The sequence below is a fragment of the Gobius niger genome (assembly GCF_951799975.1).
Source record: "Gobius niger genome assembly, chromosome: 10".
Taxonomy (NCBI): domain Eukaryota; kingdom Metazoa; phylum Chordata; class Actinopteri; order Gobiiformes; family Gobiidae; genus Gobius; species Gobius niger.
The window spans coordinates 33,551,531-33,571,287 of NC_136861.1; the positions used below are offsets into that span (position 1 = coordinate 33,551,531).

Below are 19,757 nucleotides of genomic sequence, written 5' to 3' on the forward strand. Positions count from 1 at the left end.
ATTTTGAATATTACAATCTACTAAATACTGAATAATACATGTTTAGTTGCTTAATTTGTTAAGATTTTGGCAGGATCTTTGAGTTAGGGGGTACTCGGAGTATAAATTAGTGCCTCAAGGGGTACATGGGACAAAAAAGGTTGGGAAGTAGACAACTGATATTCATACAGCTACTCGTCAAAAGTAGTTCAAGTTCTGCTTTATGGCTTTTTGTGATAAGAAGTAACCTACTGACCCCTATCCTGTATTTGAGTTCATCAAGTTTAATGCTTAAGCTCCTCACAAGGGGCACATGGATCCAAAATGAGGAAATATGAGGAACATTACCATAGAAGTTAAGACTTCTAAGCCAAATATTTTGCCTTTTGACTCTTCAGAAGTTTCCAACATGCTGCCCATAACTCCTCTGCAGCCAAGTACATTAATTCATCTTCATAAAAAGATAATATCCATGATTCTAGCAACATGTTTTAATGTCTTGACCTCAATCCTCAAACCCTACCCCGCTCCAGATCGCCCATCTGAAACCGAACGTTTTTCACTCCCACTTTTCCCACTGTTTCCTCTGCACTATCGGCCCTGTCTGCTCCGAAAATGTTCTCCAGACTAATGAATTTTACGAGGGCGGCGGGGGGAGCGGTCCAGCTGACTGGGCCCGGGGTTGTCGTCATGTCCAACCCCCAACCCCCCCCTCCCGTGCACGTCTGTCGGACCCGGCGGACCAGACAGGCATTTGGCGCGGGCTCAGCGTGTCCAGACGTCTTACTCACAGCCCATTGTTTCATATCCCTTTAGTACGAGGCATGATAATTACAGAGGGATGCGGGCCGTGCCAAAGTGAACAGCTGATTAGATTTAGGCCGAGGGGGCGGAGGGCAGGGGAAGCCCGTGGGAGCAGATGTGCACAACACGGGGCGCGATGGTATCAAGCGCGCTGGGGCGGCACGGCACGGTTAGGCGTACATGGCGCGGCTTCCATGTTATAGAAGTTTGCATGAGCACCAGTCACAACTGTACACACCTAGGGCCCGGTCTTCCACCTGGGGATAGAACAGAGTTAGTCCAAACAAAACCGTCATCTTCATGTGTAACTGTTGCACCTTGTGGCTAAAGGGCGTCGCTTGTAAAAAAACTTAAAAAAAAACTAGGTCGACTGAGGCGGGGTTTTCTGCTTTCCTTTCATTGGGCTTGTTCCCCCCTTTTTCGAGATAAACTGTCTTCTCTAAAAACAAAACGCTTCTTCTGCTTTCTCTTTTCAGATACATCGGAAAGTCGGACTCCATTACGATCAGCGTGTGGAACCATAAGAAGATCCATAAAAAACAGGGCGCGGGTTTCCTGGGCTGTGTCCGCCTTCTGTCCAACGCCATCAACCGCCTTAAAGACACAGGCTGTAAGTGTTCTGTCTGTCTGTCTGTCTGTCTGCTCATTCGGCTCTGACCGTGGAGTGTTGACTGGGCTGGGTTGATAAAGTTCAGCACGATTCGTTTCTCTCTTAAAAAGCTTCTTCTCAATCTTCAGCACACAATGTGTACTGTACTACCAAAACCACACCTTCTTCTTGTTCGCGCTAAAACAATCTTAAGAGGTTGATCGTAAGTATTTCGGCCCCCTCGGTGAACTTGGCTGTCGGCAAGAGTCTGCAGAAGGAACACCGTCTGCATCGCCCCAAAAACACAACACGCATGATGAAGAAGCTGCATGTGTTTACTGAGAGATGCCGCTTTTGTTTAGATCTACTGAGCAACTGAGGATACCTTTGTAATCACCTTTGCAAACAAGAAGCAGAACAAGGCTTAACTTTTACCACATCATGGACAGCTCTTTCTGTCAAACTAAATGAAACACTAAAGTAGCCCGGGATTATCTGACCTGTCACTATGTGAAGCTGTCCTCTCTTCAGGTTAGTAAGTGTGTTGTTGCCTTGTTATTTTGTTATTTGGTTTTGTTTCTTGCTGCCGCATCATTTTCATCAGTCTAAGGCTGTCGCGCTTGTGCTTGGATGCTGCTGTTGTTTACACATTTGGAGTGTTGATTAAGGCTGGGTTCTGTTACAAAAAATGTTGATACTTGTGTAGCGGCCAAGTAGCCCTGTGCCACAAAGCCACTTGATTACAAAGTGTAAATGGGTTTCTGACGCCTGCCTCCTCCCATAGAAGTCCAAAATACTTCAATACTGAATACTACTTGAACAAAGTTCATTTATTTGCCATAGATTGACTTCATTGACACGGTCAAAGGCAGTACCTCCACACTCTGTAACACCTGGTGCTCCTAACTAGCCCCCTGAAGCAGTGGGAGGTACCCACACATAACAGGCTACCATGCCACACAGTGGTCAGAGGTGTGTATGGCTTCTACATACCGGCCCCTTAATTGTTTACAGCAGAACAATTACCAATTTAAGCAGCCATGTTACAAAATATCTTAACTTTCTTTAGGGCGTCACATTCATATGCAGTGCATTGCAATACATTCACAAACCATTACATTTCAGATATTCCATTGCTAATTGCACTTTTGTCATCTTACAATGTTCACTTAGCAGCTTAAACTTTCCATCGCTTCCTTTTGAAAGCTCTCGGAGGTTTCAGAAAGAAGAGAGCTTGAAGCTTGTGCATATTGTTCATAGGCCAAGAATTGTCCAAAATGAAAAAGTGATCTGTAACATCACTCACAGCGGTGTCCAAGTAACCTTTGGTCATGATCTCAAATTTCAGATGCTTTCCTTCATCCTCAGTAACCTTTTCCACGGCAGCGACTGTCAGATCATCCTCAGGGAGGCCTGTCCTACCCTGTCCTGTACTCCTCAGAGGGGCTCCAAACCCCTGTTTGGCCCTATACCTCCACTGTTGGCAGCCTCTGAGGGTTCCATGATTTTGGAGGAATGCTCAGCATTTGTCAGTAAGAGATTAGTCTGTTCTTCCTGTCTTGGAGATGATGGCACATGAGTGATGTATTCACAGGTGTGTGATGTAGTCTCAGTGTGTATCGTGAAGAGGTTGTTGTCCTTCTTGTACCTTCATCTGGAGTGACTGGAGATATAGTCACAGGTGGTAATGAGGCAACAACATTTTGGTCAAGTGATAGACCCACGATCACTTCTTCTGATGTTACTTTTACTTTGTGTGAAGCAGTTTTCTTACTCACTTTAGCAGATGCCAATGCAGTGAGCTTAGCCTTGGTCTCAGTTATCTTTATTTTAATTTCAAGTTCTTCTTTTTTCCTTTTAATAATTCCTGTGTGCTCTTCCAAATCATGTTTCTGTGCCAAAGCTGCTCTTCTGACCAAGAGTGCAGCAATATTTGCTTCAGCTTCTAAGCGAGCAGCAGTAACAGGTTTTGAATTTTTTCGTAGTAGTCATTGTCACTCACACAGCTGCCCTTTTCTGTTCCCAAATGGATCCACTCAACAACTTCAATGAGGCCAGGCTCCATCAAGGTGTCGGTCAGGTCTTCAACAGGGCCTTTGCGCTGGGTGTACTGCGTCCACTCCAATCCAGCCGGTGAACTCCATCTTGTGCACAACGCATCCGCCTTCCGCTGTCCGGAATACTTGAGCAAAGTCGACAACCGTCCCAAAGAAATTAAACGGACTGGACTGGAAGTTTCCTTTTACCTTATGAAACTTACAAGTCCCACTAATTGTCGCACCCAACCTCCCACCTCCGGAACCAGACTTTGTTATTGCACAGTTCTTTCACCCGAGCCTCCCAACACGACCCCGGGAGTGTGCGCGCCGTTTCCTCGAACCCTCCGCACTTTTTCCTGGAGGGCCAGAGGAAGCGGACTTGGTGCCACAGCTGTGAGTGGTTTGCTGTGCATTTCCTCCCCGCGCCGGCCTCCCTCCCTCCCCCTCCCCCCCCCTCCCCCCCCGTCCCTCCGTCCTCTCCATTGTGACTGCACCAACTCTATCTCCGTCTGCAGATCTCCAAACCACTCAGACAGGCATAATTGTACACCACCATCGGGCTGGAGCTCGGGTCGCCGAATGCCGTGTGTTGTGGATTTCTTTTCCGAAGTCTCTCCGAGGGCATTAAGTTCAGAGCACTTAGATGTACTCGCGGCGTGTCTGTGTCTGTGTCGGTGGGACTGGGGGATCACACGGCCTGAGAAAAAATATGCAATGCACGGACTTCGCTAAACCAAACATGATTTCTGAACAGGATCATTTAGTAAAAAAAATGTGTTGTTGTCTTGTTCGTAAAAGTCCCAAAGGATGGCGACGTTTTCAGAGCATCCTCTGCGCCGTCTATATTAAAGAGGGGGTATTATGCTTTTTTTCAATCACATAGCACCAGTCTATATCACACTACAATGATGACCAAACCTTCTGTTGGTCTGTAAATGCAGTAAATTAGAATAACTGCCTTGTATAAAATGTCTCTCTCAAAATGGCTGTAGTGAATGTCTTGAAATAGGCCTCTGTCTCTTGAAGAACCTCTGAGCCTTTCCGACACGCCCCCTCCACACGCTGTCTGTGGCATCAGTGGGGAGGGGCTTCTGCTGAGGAGCAGTGGTCGGTTACTCGGCTGGTGACGAAAGCTCGGAGGCGTCTCCAGGAGGTGGGGGCGTTCCTAGGAGGACTCAGGCAAAGCTATCCCTAAAATGGCCGCCATCAGAGTTTTTACAGATTACTCAAAAATACATGAATGTGCCAAGGCAACACTTCAGGCATGTTTTTAATGAGGGAATGACATAATAACATGATGGAAAGCTGGAAAAAGTCCATTTTGCACAATGCCCCCCCTTTAAGGCTCATAAATCACTGCTAGAAATGCAGATAGGAGATTTTCAGCATTAGTCGATGCGCTCTCTGTCCACGATGTCGGCGTGCATCAGGTCAGAGCCATCGCAGCAGTAAATGACTGTTTCGTTGCCGTGAAGAATTAATGCAAAGGCTTCATTTCAACCTGGATAGACTCAAACAGACAAAAGCAGCGATTAGGAAGATTTATTGACATGGATGAACAGCGTGGAGTTAGGGATGTTTTACCCCGGAGCCTGGACACTGGTGGTGGTATGGAAGACCCGTGAAGGATGCAGCAGGGAGAAGCCGTGGGCAGAAGAGGTGGAGACGGGGCGGAGGTGGGAAGCGAAAGAACCATTATAGCTGGGGCTTAAAAGCGGGACCGAGGGCGATGATTGGCTGCCACAGAGGTGCGGCTCTTACACTGATGGCTGAGGTGGAGGTGTGGCCCTCTCGCAAGCGATCATTGGCTGGAGGTATTTGATGCTGAAATTAGTCTACCAGGTTAAAATGCACGTAGAAAGCGAAAGCATGTTGTACTCCGCAATGGTGTAGCGGTGCTTTGGGGGTCGCTCAGACGCCGCGGTCACAGACAGGACGTAGCACTGCGTATGTATAGTAATTATGGATTGATTTTCAATCTGTCAAAAAGAAGGACGGCCTTCAAAATGTTTCATCACAGCTAAAGATATTCCGTAAATGATGTATAATTTTGGGTTAATGTCGCCTCTGCTTAATAGTGTGAAATCTATTTTTGCTCTATTCCAGTGTGTTGTGTTGGCAGCTTTGTTGCTCGCAAACATTTTTATTGGCTTCCATTATCTAAAAACAATAATAAAAGCAGGGAAAAGAGAGCTCAGTTTGCTGCCAAGTCTCTGCAATACATCTGATGTGATCTATAAAGCACTTTACTGTTTAAAGTCTACATACACTGCAAAAAGTAATTAACTAGTTATAGTATAAACATCTCAATTTGAGCATAATAATCCAAATTTTAGTTGTTTTGACTAGGTAAATTGTTCTTGGGCATTTTTCCTAGATTATTTCACTTGTTCTGAGATGTTTCTGACTCGTTTCAATACATTTCGTTCTTATTTCAGGTCATTTTCTTGGTCTTATCTCATTGGCAATTTTACTTTCTTATTTCAAGCGAGATTTACCTCAGAACCAGTCTGAAATGTCCTGAAACAAGCAAAGTAAACTTGGTCCGATCAGGAAAAATGTCTAAATTAGCGAAAAACGCTCAAAACAAGATATATTTCCTCAATTCAAGTCATTTAAGACGATGCTTGATATTTACTTTTTGCAGTGTAGATACAAACAGCAACGTGTCAGACTCAGGTGTGTGGGAAATATCTTATGGGACTCGTGATTTTTCACTCTTTTTAGACGTTTTGAGATCAATAAAGGATTATCTTATCTCTTATCTTGTTTTCTGGTTGCAAACCAGCAGTGGCAGCCTGTTACGCAAACAAAAATAAAGTCAAGTAAAACCGTGTCCTTGTGGAGGCTTTGACAAGGACAACAGATCGTCTGTTTCTTGGAAAAATCCAGACTCACTGCTGTATCAGCGGTGGAGTCTGGTCTGCGCCAACTACATCAACTACATTTCTAGTAAACTGATCAGCAAAGGACAGGCTTGTGTTGTCGCTGCGGTGTTATTAGCATTAACAAGAATGATGACCAGACTGATATCCTTGTAATAATAAAAAAGTACAAATTAGTATCATTCAGAACTTGACAATTGAATAATTCCTACACACTGGTGACGTTTGCTGTTCAATACTTCTGCTGATCTTTTCTCGCCCCTCACTGCTCACTCTTCTTCCTCCGTCACGGCGCTGTCGGCGGTGATTGGCGGCTTGTTCGGGCTACAGCCGGTGACCTCTGTCCAGCCTTGTACCGCTTTGAGCAAAGCCTGTTTTGAGCCGAGTCCGGTCTAGACACACATCCTGGGAAAGCGGACATTTCTCTTGTCTGCAGGCAACTTCACATTATTTTAGTCTGTTTTTGATTCTTTTCCTTTTTTCCTTTTCCTTCCCCGCTCTCAAATTCCCCCGACGGTTGAACTGCGGACAAAGGAGTTTCAGACTTTTGGCAGGGGTTCACGCGCGCGTCTACGCCGGGACCAGACCGATTTCGGAATAGTGCGGGGCTTTGTGCTTGAAATTTGTCGAATGTTTGACCGGAGCATTTGACCCGGCTCTGCGTATTTGAGGATTTTACAGCCCGCGGTGCTTCCACAGGCCCCACCATCTGTTCTGTGGTCGGCAGACACAGATAATGAGGCGGAGGGGAGACTCTCTCATGTGAAGCACCGGGGGGACTTGTCCACGAGGAGGAACTTGTGTCTGCACGAGATGAGGAAACTATGATGGACATAGCAATGATGCTTTTGTGTTGTTTTTTAGATTGTAAGTTCAAATAAATGTTAACACATTTGTTTGACTTTCTTTTCGGACCTGGGCACTGGACGTGACATACGAAGGTGCTGGAAAATGGGATCTGTTCATGCTCATACATCCTCGCACTCTCTCGACTGCATCACTTTGGCAACACGTACAGACACAAACTTCACGTAACATGCTTTTTTACCAGTTAAATATCCACCTTACTTCGTGAAAACAAGCATTTTTACCCCTTACCTCCCACCTGAACCGAGCACATTTTCTCCAGTTTGGCTTTACCCCAGTCCAAAAGCTTCTGGAAAAAAGCTGTGAAAATAGCAACAAAACTGAGACGAAAACAATGATGGAAATGTGACAAAAAAGTGAGGAAACATTGACAAAAAAGTGATGAAAAATTGACGAAAAAATGACAAAAAATTGACAAAAATGTGATAAAAAAAATGGACAAAAAAATGACAGAAATGTGACAAAAAATTGACAAAAAATGGCAAAAATGTGACAAAAAATGACAAAAAAGTTACAAAAATGAGTTGGATACCCAACAAAAAAATGATGGAAAAAAAATCTGATGACGTGAGGAAAAAGATCCTCTCGGTTCAGGCGGGAGTTAAGAGGTTAACAGCCAGAAACTTTAGCTAACAGAGCAGAGAAACGAAAACACAAAATAAACTTTCCCAGCTTTTTTCCCAGGGCTGGTTGTTGCAGAAAAATCTAAAACTCTTCTTCAGGAGCAGGTCTCACAAACGCAGCTCAAAGCAAGCTATTATTTCATGCCGCTGTTGTGCTACTGGTACATGCTTTGGTCCGACATAAACAAACAAACAAATGGCGCTGTGTGATGATGTCATCAGGCCGCACAACTTGGTTTGCTTGGGCAGGTGTGAGGGCTGGCCAGCAGGGGGCAGGTGAGCCAGGGATGTCTCTAATAGAGGATTAGTTTAGAAACGGTAGCATAATTAAAATAATTTGGACTTTTTAAAATATTTTTTTTAACTTCTGCCTCAATTTTGACAGCACCGCCGTCACTCCGTCCCCACTCATCCGCAACCTCGGCGTTCTCCTTGACCCCACTCTTTCCTTTGAACCCCACGTCAAGCGAATAACCCGGACTGCTTTCTTCCATCTCGAAAACATATCACGACTCCGCCCATCCCTCTCTTTCTCTGCCGCTGAAACTCTGCCTTCATCATATCACATCCATCCGTCTTTGAGTGTCTTGAAAAGCGCTATACAAATAAAATGTATTATTATTATTATTATTACTAAAATAATTCTGTATGCCCCTCCTGGAATCACCACCTTAACGTGGTGGAGGGGTTTGAATGATCCTGAATGATCTGAATGATCCTGGAGCTCTGTTGTCGGGGCTTCGTGCCCCTGGTAGGGTCTCCCATGACTAACAGGTACGAGGTGACGGATCAGACAAAGAGCGGTTCAGAAGCCCCTTATGAGAGACCAACAGGCCTGAGAACCATGAGGCCGTCCTCCTGTGGACCTACCACCTGCAGGAGGAGACATAAGGGGCTGGTGCAATGTGATTTGGGCAACTCTAACAACTGCCCCCACGACCCGGCAACGGACAAGTGGAAGAAAATGGATGGATGGATGGATGGATGGATGGATAATTCTGTGTGAGTGGTCAGTATGGCGTCTCAATGCTCCAGGATCAATTGTTTTGTACGTTTTCTGGTGCAGTGAAAACCTTCCAAACAGTTGATCCTGGAGCGTCATAGAGACCACTGTGATGGAAAGTGCCATGCTGACCACTCATACAGCCACTGGACTATAAGGTCAAATACGCACAAATAACAACTTTTTTCATTTAAAAAACGCATGATGCACCTTTTAAATGGAAAAGAAATTACGGCTACACAATAGAGAATGTATATGAAACCCTTTCTACAGAGTAAAATAATAAAAGATGAATTATCATGGTTCACACGGATCAAGCCAACGCGCAGGGCCATGTTCGAGTCCCAGTGCTGTCCTTGGAATATTGAACTCTCCCGTCCTGTGTCACTGTCTGACATTTTACAACATGGATGGATGGGTGGAAATCTGCAACTGTTTCAGCTTTTCTTCATGAGTCCTTTAAAGGTTCAAAGCTATGCTAACTACTTGATAATTGGATAAATCTGTCATACGCACTTAAATTCATAATTCTTCAAAGCATTTGTTAACCATTCCTGACCATTTCTATCCATTATTCTCTATGAGTCTCAACCCCACGCCACGTTTCAAATCTGCTGAATTCAGACGCAGCACCGCGGAGGAAAACACATGCTCTTTGCTGGTCTGCAGTGACACAGACGGGTCTCTGGCCTGTGACAGACAGGGAGCTATGAAGCTATAAACCTTGCAGACAGGGATGACATGTGCAGCAGAGACGGTGAACGCACCGTCAGAACTCCCGCTTCTGTCTGAGCAGGGAAACTCCTCTTTCGCCAACGCAACCATTAACCCGCAACAAAAGAGCCACGTTTGCTCTCTTCCTCTCTTGCAGCCCTGAGCTACGTGTCTTATTTGATCGATAAATGGATAAATCACGCGTGTAAAACAATACACGGTTTGAGAAAAGCCCTTTGAAGTGCCTCGACGTTGGCCTGAAGACAACAATCCCGAACCCCTCGCCCAAACTAAACCTTCCTGACTCAAACCTTAACCAGACACAGGGATGGTGCGTAGTGCTGCTATGACGACACATGCGGCTTCTATTAACATGCGTATATGATTAAGAAATGATTACAAAAACTCCTTCAATGTTTAATAAATGCTTAAAGTACTTACTAAGTTTTTTTCTACACACTTTCAACTCTTATTACGAAGCCCTGCACAAGATTTCAAATGTGTGTGGGCTCACAAAAGCTTAACAAAGATCCGTCACTCTCTCCACAGACCAGAGACTCGACTTGAACAAGCTGAGTCCCAATGACAGCGACACAGTCAGGGGACAGATCGTCGGTAAGTGCCTCTCCTCTCACTAAAGCGCAGAGTTAAGGTGAAGACTGCTCATGTGTTCCTGTGTGTGCTCCCATAGTGAGTCTACAGTCCCGGGACCGGATAGGCTCAGGGGGCCCCGTGGTGGACTGCAGCCGCCTCTTCGACAACGACCTTCCAGACGGGTATGACGGCGGACTGTATTTGCTCGGGGTGAGAGTGGGCTCTTTGGTCTGTTTGCCTAACTGTCTGTGTTCCTCAGCTGGGAGGAGAGGAGGACCGCGTCTGGGAGAATCCAGTACCTGAACCACATCACACGCTCTACACAGTGGGAGCGGCCCACCAGGTGAGAAGCCTCTCAGAACCACAGGGGCCAGAGCCCAAACCTAAGCTTCCGTTCTGAAAAGTCATTAAAACAAATTGTTCAAATTGGGCATGAACGGAAAAAAAAATCCTGATTTATTTTAAGTCCTATAACTTAAAGGGACTCTTCGGAGTTTAAAAATGTTAAAATTAAGTATTTTCCTCCCCCTACATGTTTCAACAATGTCCTAATGTGTAGGACAACTGCCTCTAAAATCCTGCACTGTCACTCAAAAGGTGTTAATTCGGGTCCGAAGTGCCGTCATGCACAAGCTTAATATAGAAGGTGCAGTTACACGTATGACCTGATGTGGCAGTAGTGAGTATAAAATGGCAAACTTGCATCTAGCCCCTTTAACCTATAACATTAAATGTATGGAGAGTAAATATTGTTTATGAACATTGCCCAAGTTAAATGATCTAACAGTAACTAACTAACCCCTCATCATCATAGATCTAAGACGGCTCTTGTCAAGATTCTCAATGATACTTCCTTCATCATTCACTCAAAACTCAGTGAGGGAGAATATTTTGTGCAAATTGGTGACATTTCCTACAAATAAATACATTTTACAAACTTTCGTTCAGAAAAATATCAAAAAAGCTATAGAGTACCACAAGGTTCAGTTCTTGGTTCCCTTTTGTTCAATCTTAATATGAAGTTGTCAACCAAAATATTCTAAAACTACAATTTTTTTTACTGTTTTAAAGCTAAATTCTTGCTGACAACACAAATGTGCCTCTGTTTCTCCAGGCTCGCTGTATGAAACGTGTGTCAGTGGGTGTTTAACCATCTTAACTCCCACCTGAACCGAGCACATTTTCTCCAGTTTGGCTTGACCCCAGTCCAAAAGCTTCTGGAAAAAAGCTGTGAAAAAAGCGACAAAACTGAGACAAAAATAGTGATGGAAATGTGACAAAAAAGTGAGAAAACATTGACAAAAAAGTGACGGAAAATTTATGAAAAAGTGGCAAAAATGTCACAAAAAATACAAAAATGTGACATAAAAGTGACAAAAATGTGACAAAAAAATGACAAAAAATTGATAAACAACTGACGAAAAAATGTGACGAAAAAATGACCAAAATGTGACAAAAAAAATTACAAAAATGTGATAAAAAATGACAAAAAAATGGCAAAAAAGTTACAAAAATGAGTTGAATACCCAACAAAAAAATGATGGTAAAAAAAAATCTGATGACGTGAGTAAAAAGATCCTCTCGGTTCAGGCGGGAGTTAAGAGGTTAATTACTTATTTATGCTAAATGAGAATAAGACGATATCACCGTTTCTGGTTCACCTCAATACATGTCAAAAACAAGCAAAAAGAATCTACTCCCCGTGCATTTATTTGGGTTATGGGGGTATGTTTACTGACCTTACAAAATCACCCATTAAACATCTGCAATTACAGCTAAGTGCTGCAGTCACGGTGTCACAAAAATGACAAGAAAAGACACCATATTTCTCCTGTATTGAGCTTCCTGTATTCTCCAGACCCGCGTCAGAGTACTCCAGCCCCGGACGGCCTCTGAGCTGCATCGTCGACGAAAACACGCCCGTCACTACCAACGGAGCCACGCCCACCACAGCAATACCGACCAACGAGGGCGACCACCCGAGGGCGCAGGAGAGGCGGGTCCGATCACAGAGGCACCGCAACTACATGAGCAGGACCCACCTCCACACTCCGCCGGACCTGCCCGAGGGATACGGTGAGAGTCTGGATTGTGGTTTTGTAGCACAGTTCAACTCCAGCTTGGTACTTGTAATGTTCACTGTTATTCTGGGCTGCGAGGTAAACACTGCAGACGAAGTGCCAAGCCAATGCCAAGAGGAAAGAAGCAGCTAAAAGACAAACTATCAAAGTTACCTAACATGGCTAAATTTATGCTAACAGCAGCTAATTCCTTGTAGACACCTGCTCTCTCACCTCCCGAAGCAGATATCTAGTACATGTTCTCTCACCTCTATTTCTTCCAGCATCGTTGCCTGCCCTTGTGCTCCCCTAGCCCGCCTCCCTCCCCTCTCTGCACGGCGCATCCGCTAATCTGCGTCTGACTCCGCTTGTCCACGCGCCGAGGAGCCTGGAATACTGGCTCCATCTCCGACAATCTAATAGACGACGGACGATGGAGCTCTCTCTGCCCACAGCCTCGCTTCACAATCAGCAGGATTCATGAGAGAAAACACAAGAGCGCCATGACACCCCCCCCCGTCCCGCTGCAGCACACATATCCACATTTATCTCCCGGTTTGAATTGATAGGGGCTTTTGGAGTCGGTTTTCTAAAAGCGTATCGCAGTCGCAAGATTAGACGGCTCCTCAGAACCTGTCTCTTAGATGTATTCTTTTTTGTGTCATTGGAGATTTCTCCTGTGTCAAAAATGGAAAAGGAATTGTGTGTTTTGTGGTTACAGAGCAGAGGACCACGCAGCAGGGCCAGGTGTACTTCCTTCACACACAGACAGGGGTCAGCACGTGGCACGACCCCAGAGTTCCCAGGTACAACATATTATTATTATTATTATATTGCGATTGTGATTCTAGCCTCCTACTGTATATGTTGTTGACTTTTTCATTTGACTGAGCTGCAAATATGCTTCTAAAGGTGCTGTTAAATATCACAACACTCATTCATTACATTTCAGCTTTATGTAGCAAATCTGCAGGCAGCGGAAAGGGAATTTTTCAGCAGTTTTCAGAACAACATCCTTAGTTTTAATCATTCTCAAATCGGACTCGTGGTGCTTTGCTCAGGGAGCAGATGTCAGGTAAAACTAACTCAGATTGTTGACTATTTACCGACATCAAAGCGTCCTCCACTAGCGGCTGTTTGTTGTATAAAAGTCTGCCTATGGGCGTAAATGGGGGGGTAAAGGGTACCGAGTACCCAGGTCCCAGAGCAGGGTAAGGGCCCTCAAAAGTGCTGCAAAAAGCGTTCTATATTGTACTTTCGAAATGTCCTCATAATTGATATACCGTAAATTCTCTAATACTGGCCTGTATTCCATTAGCGGCCGGGTCTCTAACAGAGGCCGGGTTCGCGGCTGGCGGAGGCAAATAAAAGCTGGTCTCTAAAACAGGCCGGGGCTTTTATTAGAAACTATAGCGGTAGAAATATTACCAATGCTAAATGAAAACTCACGTGCAGGAAGTAAACAAACGGGAACCCGGGCCGATGGGGACGCTGCGGAGGAGCTGATCCGAGCGTAACTTTGACACAGATTTAGCCACTTTTCAAACCTCCAGTGACTGTTTGTGGAAACAGGGCAAGCAACAAATGTTGTGTGATCCTCCACGGTTTCACCATCGCGTCTTCAAAGCACGTCCAGCTGCTCCGTGTGCAGGTCAGTCCCACGCCTCAAAATAACTCCTCCGATCAGCGCGAGCGTCTCGTCTTCTCTCGGGTCAGTCTCATGATCGATCACAAACACAAACGCTCCGTCTGGTCCTTGATGCCCTTGAGTAAATAAAGGCCCCGGTCTATATTAGAGCATTTACAGTAAGAATTGAACACAACCTGGGGGTCCATGCCAAAAACCTGTTGAAAAGATGTTCCAATTCGACGTGGCTTAATACAATGATCGGCTCGTAAGGCAATGATGAGTGGAGGCAATTGGCTTATTGACCACCCCAAACTACTCTGCGATGAAACTCTAAAGCTTTTGTTCTTACACCAACCCACTCACTGCTATATTACTGCACTCTTAGTCCAAATGAATAGTACATAATATATAAATCGTATCAGTTTGAGCTTTTCGAGATTGTTTTTTGAAAAGAAATTCCATGCATTTCTTTCCCAAGTCCATTCCCTCCTCCTGATCCAGTGAGGGAAAGTAAACAACTATTTTTAGTGCAGACTGCTGTCTGGACATGTTTTACAAAGCATTTCTTTGTAGATTGCTTTGACAAACTGATAAAGCGCTGTGTCTCGTCCCCGTCAGGGACCTGAGTAACGTGAACTGCGAGGAGCTGGGCCCGCTGCCTCCCGGGTGGGAGATCAGGAACACGGCCACGGGGAGGGTCTACTTTGTGGACCACAACAACCGCACCACGCAGTTCACCGACCCGCGCCTCTCCGCCAACCTACACCTCGTCCTCAAGTAAGAGCCTGACAGAAAGCACTAGGCACACCAGGTCAAATGCTTCCTTTTTTATTTATCACTGTGCTGTTTGCCATAAGAACTCCCTCACAAATATATGTTGACTATTTACAACACAAACATATCCAAAAGGAGAAAAAGCCTTTCAGGTAATGAGTAGTTTCAAAACGCGCTATAGCTACAACTGAACTTGGGTCTCTGCAAATGAAGCACAAGTCTGACAACAGGTGAACGTGCTATTCCTCATTTGAAAGCTTAGAACATCCCAAGTTTAGTAACTGAGGAATTGACATTTTTGCTAATTTTCAAACTGGTCATAGCCATTTTATCCAAGTGTAGGGCTCAGTCTGATTTCTGAATAACTCAAGGCCCAAAACAAAAAGATATAGACATGAACATTTCAAGTTCACGTTAATGACATATTTAGGACAAACCTTTTGTGTGCATGGTGTGAACGAATCAGAGAGATGTAGAAGTGAAACGAAACCTCTCTGCTCATTGTGAATGTCAGTATATGTAGCTTTATTATTCCTGATGGGATTGTGGAGAGCTGTTTCATGCTCTGTTTCTGTCGTGCAGTCCCAGTCCAAATGGAGGATCCCGTGGAGGCTCAGAGAATCAGAACGGCAGGTAAGCATGAAAGCAGACAAATGTTAAAGGGAGACAAAAAAGTTCAGTTTGAGATATAATTTTCCTCATTTACATTTTAGCCTTGTTTTCGTCTTGATTTTTTTTGTTTTTTAAGTTTTATTTTGACATAATTTGATGAGAACTTGATGCAACTTACAGCTAAAAGTCATTGTGCCGTCCTCTTTGTTTTAGTTTTTGAACATAAATAATTAACAGAAACAGATGGACCTACATAGACCACGATCCTCTGCTCCAGTGTGAGCCCGACAGGAAAGCAATGACTCTGAATCCAGTGACCTCACACTTCACAGGCCATTAGGCGCACTGTCCATCACAAAGTCCCGCTGTGATCTGACAGACGCGCTCGCCGATGCTACGTGCGGCGCTCTGTCTTCGAACAGCCTTCAGAAAACGACCCATGAGTCTTTGCTGCTCAGAGAAGCGGCGGTGCATAAGTCAGACCGGGGCCTGTCCGTTTTCGGGATGGGGAGATTATGTTTCCAAGGCTCTTTTGATGGATCAAAGTGTGTGTTTGAAAAGCTCTTGTAAAAACCCAACTTGGCGCAGCACGTTTGTCCTTGATGTCAATTTTGTCATAACTATAGTATGATTACGGCCAGATGGGCGGGATTTCTTCCTTTTCTTTCCTCTGCTGTATAGAGTAAGGCTCCTGTAGGGATGATGAGAGCCGGCTTCGTAAAGGATTTGGCGGTGGCCTTTGATAACACCAATATTGTTCACTTTGGTGATAACAATTTAGCAAAAGCGTTTCATGATTTATAACTTAAAGAGGACAAATCATGGACATATAAACCTGCTTTTGCGCACATCAGCATTGGTATTTTACAATTTAAGTTCTTGTGTGTTGCTTGAAGCGCCCTTCCACTGGCAACAGAGGGAATTACCACAATATAAACATAATTAAAGCATAATATTATAAGTTTGAATACAGAGCAGCTCAGAATGGATCCTGTGATGGTCATTATGCGGCTCTGTTTCATAGCCACGTGATGCTAACTTCCTAAGGTGAAAACTGTTTCCTGTCTTGTGTTTTATGCCTATGGAGAGTTAGGCGTGTCTCGTTAAAAAATATAAATAATTAAACAGTACATTGCAAAAAACAGCTGTTATCACCAAAGTGAACAATATTGGTGTTATCAAAGACCACAGCCAAATCCTTTACGAAGCAACTAGGGCTGAGGAATTTATCACGTTAATGAATTGCGTTAAAATTATGAAATTAACGCAATCAAATAAATTAATTGAAGCGTCGCAATTTCCTGTAAAATGTGGCAATAACTAATCGAGATGAAAATTCTGTAGCTTTGCGATTCATTTGTAAACAAAACAAAAAGATCAATTCTCAGTAATATGTTTGTGTTGCATATTACTGGGTCAAAATTGTAATAGAGTTGCCCTACTTTGAGTTACTTCTGAGTTACTTTTGACAAAATATAAACTGAAAATAGTAATAATGGCACCGAGCAAGAGTGCAGATGAACTTTTCCTTTGCTTTTCTCTCCCCCATTCTCTCGTTCATGGGTGTCTGAGATCTTCAACTGCAGATCTTATGACCAACTTGATTTAGTGCTTCATTTTATTTGGGGGGAGTTTCTCTTTTTTCCCCCCGTTTCATGCATCAATACAAACTGCATTTGTAATTCGAGTTACTTCAATTGTAATGACAAATATATTCCCATATTTTGTTTAAGTAATATGTTATATTCCTCAGTTATTGAAAATAGTAATATATTTATATAACTTGTTACTTTTATAATACATTACTTCAAACACTCTAATTTGATGCTAACAAATGGTAAAATGTCCCGTCTGACTTCATTTTTCATGAAACACATTCTGTCTGATGTTTATCTAAGTTTTTTCTGTTTATACTTCATTTTTGATTTTGAAATATTGACAGAAAGTAGTATTTGCCCTACACAGAGCCGATGGGTTTAGAAAATGCAGAAGACACTTCTGAATTCTATCTGTTGCCTGACTAAATCTAGAAAATGCATTTCCAAAAGCTCTCTGTAGAAGAAGAACCTAAGTAAAGAGGATTACTGAAACCTGTGTGAATGAAGGGTGATTTAAAGCTAAAGTTGATTTAGCATAAAATCGGCTCAGAAGTGCTTCTTTGAGTCCATCCACCTTCAACTGGTCCCATTCAGATCATTTACATAGAAAATATCAATAGAGTCATGTTGACGATATCTAAAATGAAAAACCTGGTACTGTGTTCCCCATATGTGGCACACGTACAAACAGTCTTAGTAGTAACAGTATTTTAAACAATAAAGAGTATTGATACCATATCAGTGCAATAGAATTCTATACCTTTACTAAATGACTTGTCAGCAGTGCACTGGTCATGGATTCCTGTCACATCTGCCTTTGATCACGGCTGGAAATCCAGAATGTTCCATCACCGCGGTCATCCTACAAAAATGTCCTTTATACGTGCACGACCGTCAGGGCCAGACGTTTTATATGTGGAATAAAGATTTGTGAATGCTTTGCATTGAAGACGCATGAAGCCAAGTCTTCTGAAAGTTTACATTAGGGCTGCACTTTAATTATAGACATTTCCTCTGAGGATTCTTTTTCATTTCTTGGTTTGACACTGCAGGCAAAACTACATTTGTTTAATCTTCAAGTTTTGGGTCAGTTTGTGCTCTTGACTTTCTCTTGGGAGACAATAAATTATCAAATCTTAACAAAAAAAATAAGATACATATGGGAAATAGTAACAAGGGCCACTTTTTCATTAAAAACGTTCTAATGACCAAAAGACCAAAGTCTGGTTTAATGTTAGTTTGGAGCCTGCATTTTGATATTTGGCTTGATTACTTAAAGGGACTATGCAGTTTAAAAATGTGTAGAATGTGTAGAATGAGCCCAGATCTGTTAATAATAATAATAATAATAATAATAATAATAATAATAATAATAATAATAATAATAATAATAATAATAATAATAATAATAATAATGCATTGGTTTTATATAGCGCATTTCTGGACACTCAAAGACGCTTTACATTGCATTATACTCAGTGGTGGTAAGCTACTATTGTAGCCACAACTGCCCCTAAAATCCTGCACTGTCACTCAAAAAGGTGTTAATTCGGGTCTGAAGTGCCGTCACGCACGAGTTTAACATAGAAGCTGCAGTTACATGTATGACCTGAGGGGGCAGTAGTGAGTATAAAACGACAAACTTGCATCTAGCCCCTTTAAGTATGCTGCTTTCAATCAAAAATACATCAAATTCAACGCATCAAAATGCAACCTGACTTTTTACTGTTTTGTTTCACCAGACAAAACATTAAGAACAGATTCTTATTGTCAGTGTTGCCGATGCGTTAGATTCCAAAACCAACAGAAGCCCAATGTCCATGATCATTCACACACACAGTCTTTTACACGTTTCCCCACATGACACTTCCTCTGTGTCAGCTGGGCTTCCTTCCAGGGCTAAGTCCCTCGGTCCCTCTGTAAATAGACGGGTGGGCGTCCTGGAGTGTCCTAAGGGCCCGGTCCCAGTGATTCGATCGTCCACAGGAAGTGAGGCCCGGGCAGACAGCAGAAACCGAGCGTGGGCTTTTTGTTTGGGACACGCTGTCATTGTGGTGCGGAGGGGGGGTGGGGGGGGGGTGCAGTCAGGCGAGCGGACAGGGACTTAAGCTAAATCAGTCGGCCCACTCCTCTTTATTTTAAACACATCTTGAGTAGGCGAGGGGAAATTACACTCCTAAAGGGACATGGGCTTTGCTGTATTACACAACGCTTTGGAAGAGCAAACCGTTAAACGAGCACCGCTCTTTTTAAAAGTAATAATAAGGAAATTGTAAGAATATTTTGATTAGTTGCGTCATCAGGGCTGTTCTGTGTCGTATAAAACGTCATTCCGCAATATGACGTCTTAAGCCTGGCTGAGATCGACACATTTTTTCACAAGCTCAGCTGAAAACAAAAAAATACACGGAACTTCTACATGTGCCAAAGTTCAGTTTTAGTCAGAACTTTCCGAATTTAGTTCCACGTTTGCCCCCTTACGTCCTGATTTAGTGTTTTTTTTAGTCTTGTTTCGACACAGTTTGCTGGAAAACAGTGGGATTTGATATGAAAGTGTAAAAGGATTCGTCAATTTTAATCTTTTAATAACATTTTTGTCATAAGTATACGACTAATAGTTGACATTCATTATTTCATTTAATCATTCTTATTCCCTGTGTGTGTATACTGTCACCTGATGAATTTCAGAGCTCAAATTGCCCCCACATTAAAGCAATACTAAGTAACTTGTTTACCTTAATAAATCCTTTCCGTAGTCCCTCTGGGGGTAGTACAAGTGTTTCATCTCCCCCTGGTGTCTCTGGCCAGAAAACCACAATTGCAACTTGACTGCCACCGGACCGGAGTCACCAATACACACTAATAGAATCACGAAGGAGAGGCTAACGGGCAAAGCTAACTGCGGGCTAGCGCCACTTTAAATGGTATTTACAGCCAAGTTTGAGCGAAAAAAAATGATCTCCATTGTGTAATTGGATGTACAATA

General features: G+C 43.4%; 1 protein-coding gene across 1 annotated transcript in view; it reads left to right on the forward strand.

Annotated features, from left to right (window-relative positions):
- Window positions 1–19,757, forward strand: part of LOC306969637 (E3 ubiquitin-protein ligase SMURF2) — a 67,366-nt gene that overhangs the window by 37,745 nt on the left and 9,864 nt on the right. The window contains exons 4-11 of the mRNA XM_079565323.1: window positions 1,260–1,393; window positions 10,053–10,118; window positions 10,195–10,279; window positions 10,357–10,440; window positions 11,956–12,173; window positions 12,879–12,963; window positions 14,406–14,564; window positions 15,144–15,194. Coding sequence (XP_079421449.1) covers window positions 1,260–1,393; window positions 10,053–10,118; window positions 10,195–10,279; window positions 10,357–10,440; window positions 11,956–12,173; window positions 12,879–12,963; window positions 14,406–14,564; window positions 15,144–15,194 — 882 coding nt within the window. The remainder of the gene's footprint in view (window positions 1–1,259; window positions 1,394–10,052; window positions 10,119–10,194; window positions 10,280–10,356; window positions 10,441–11,955; window positions 12,174–12,878; window positions 12,964–14,405; window positions 14,565–15,143; window positions 15,195–19,757) is intronic.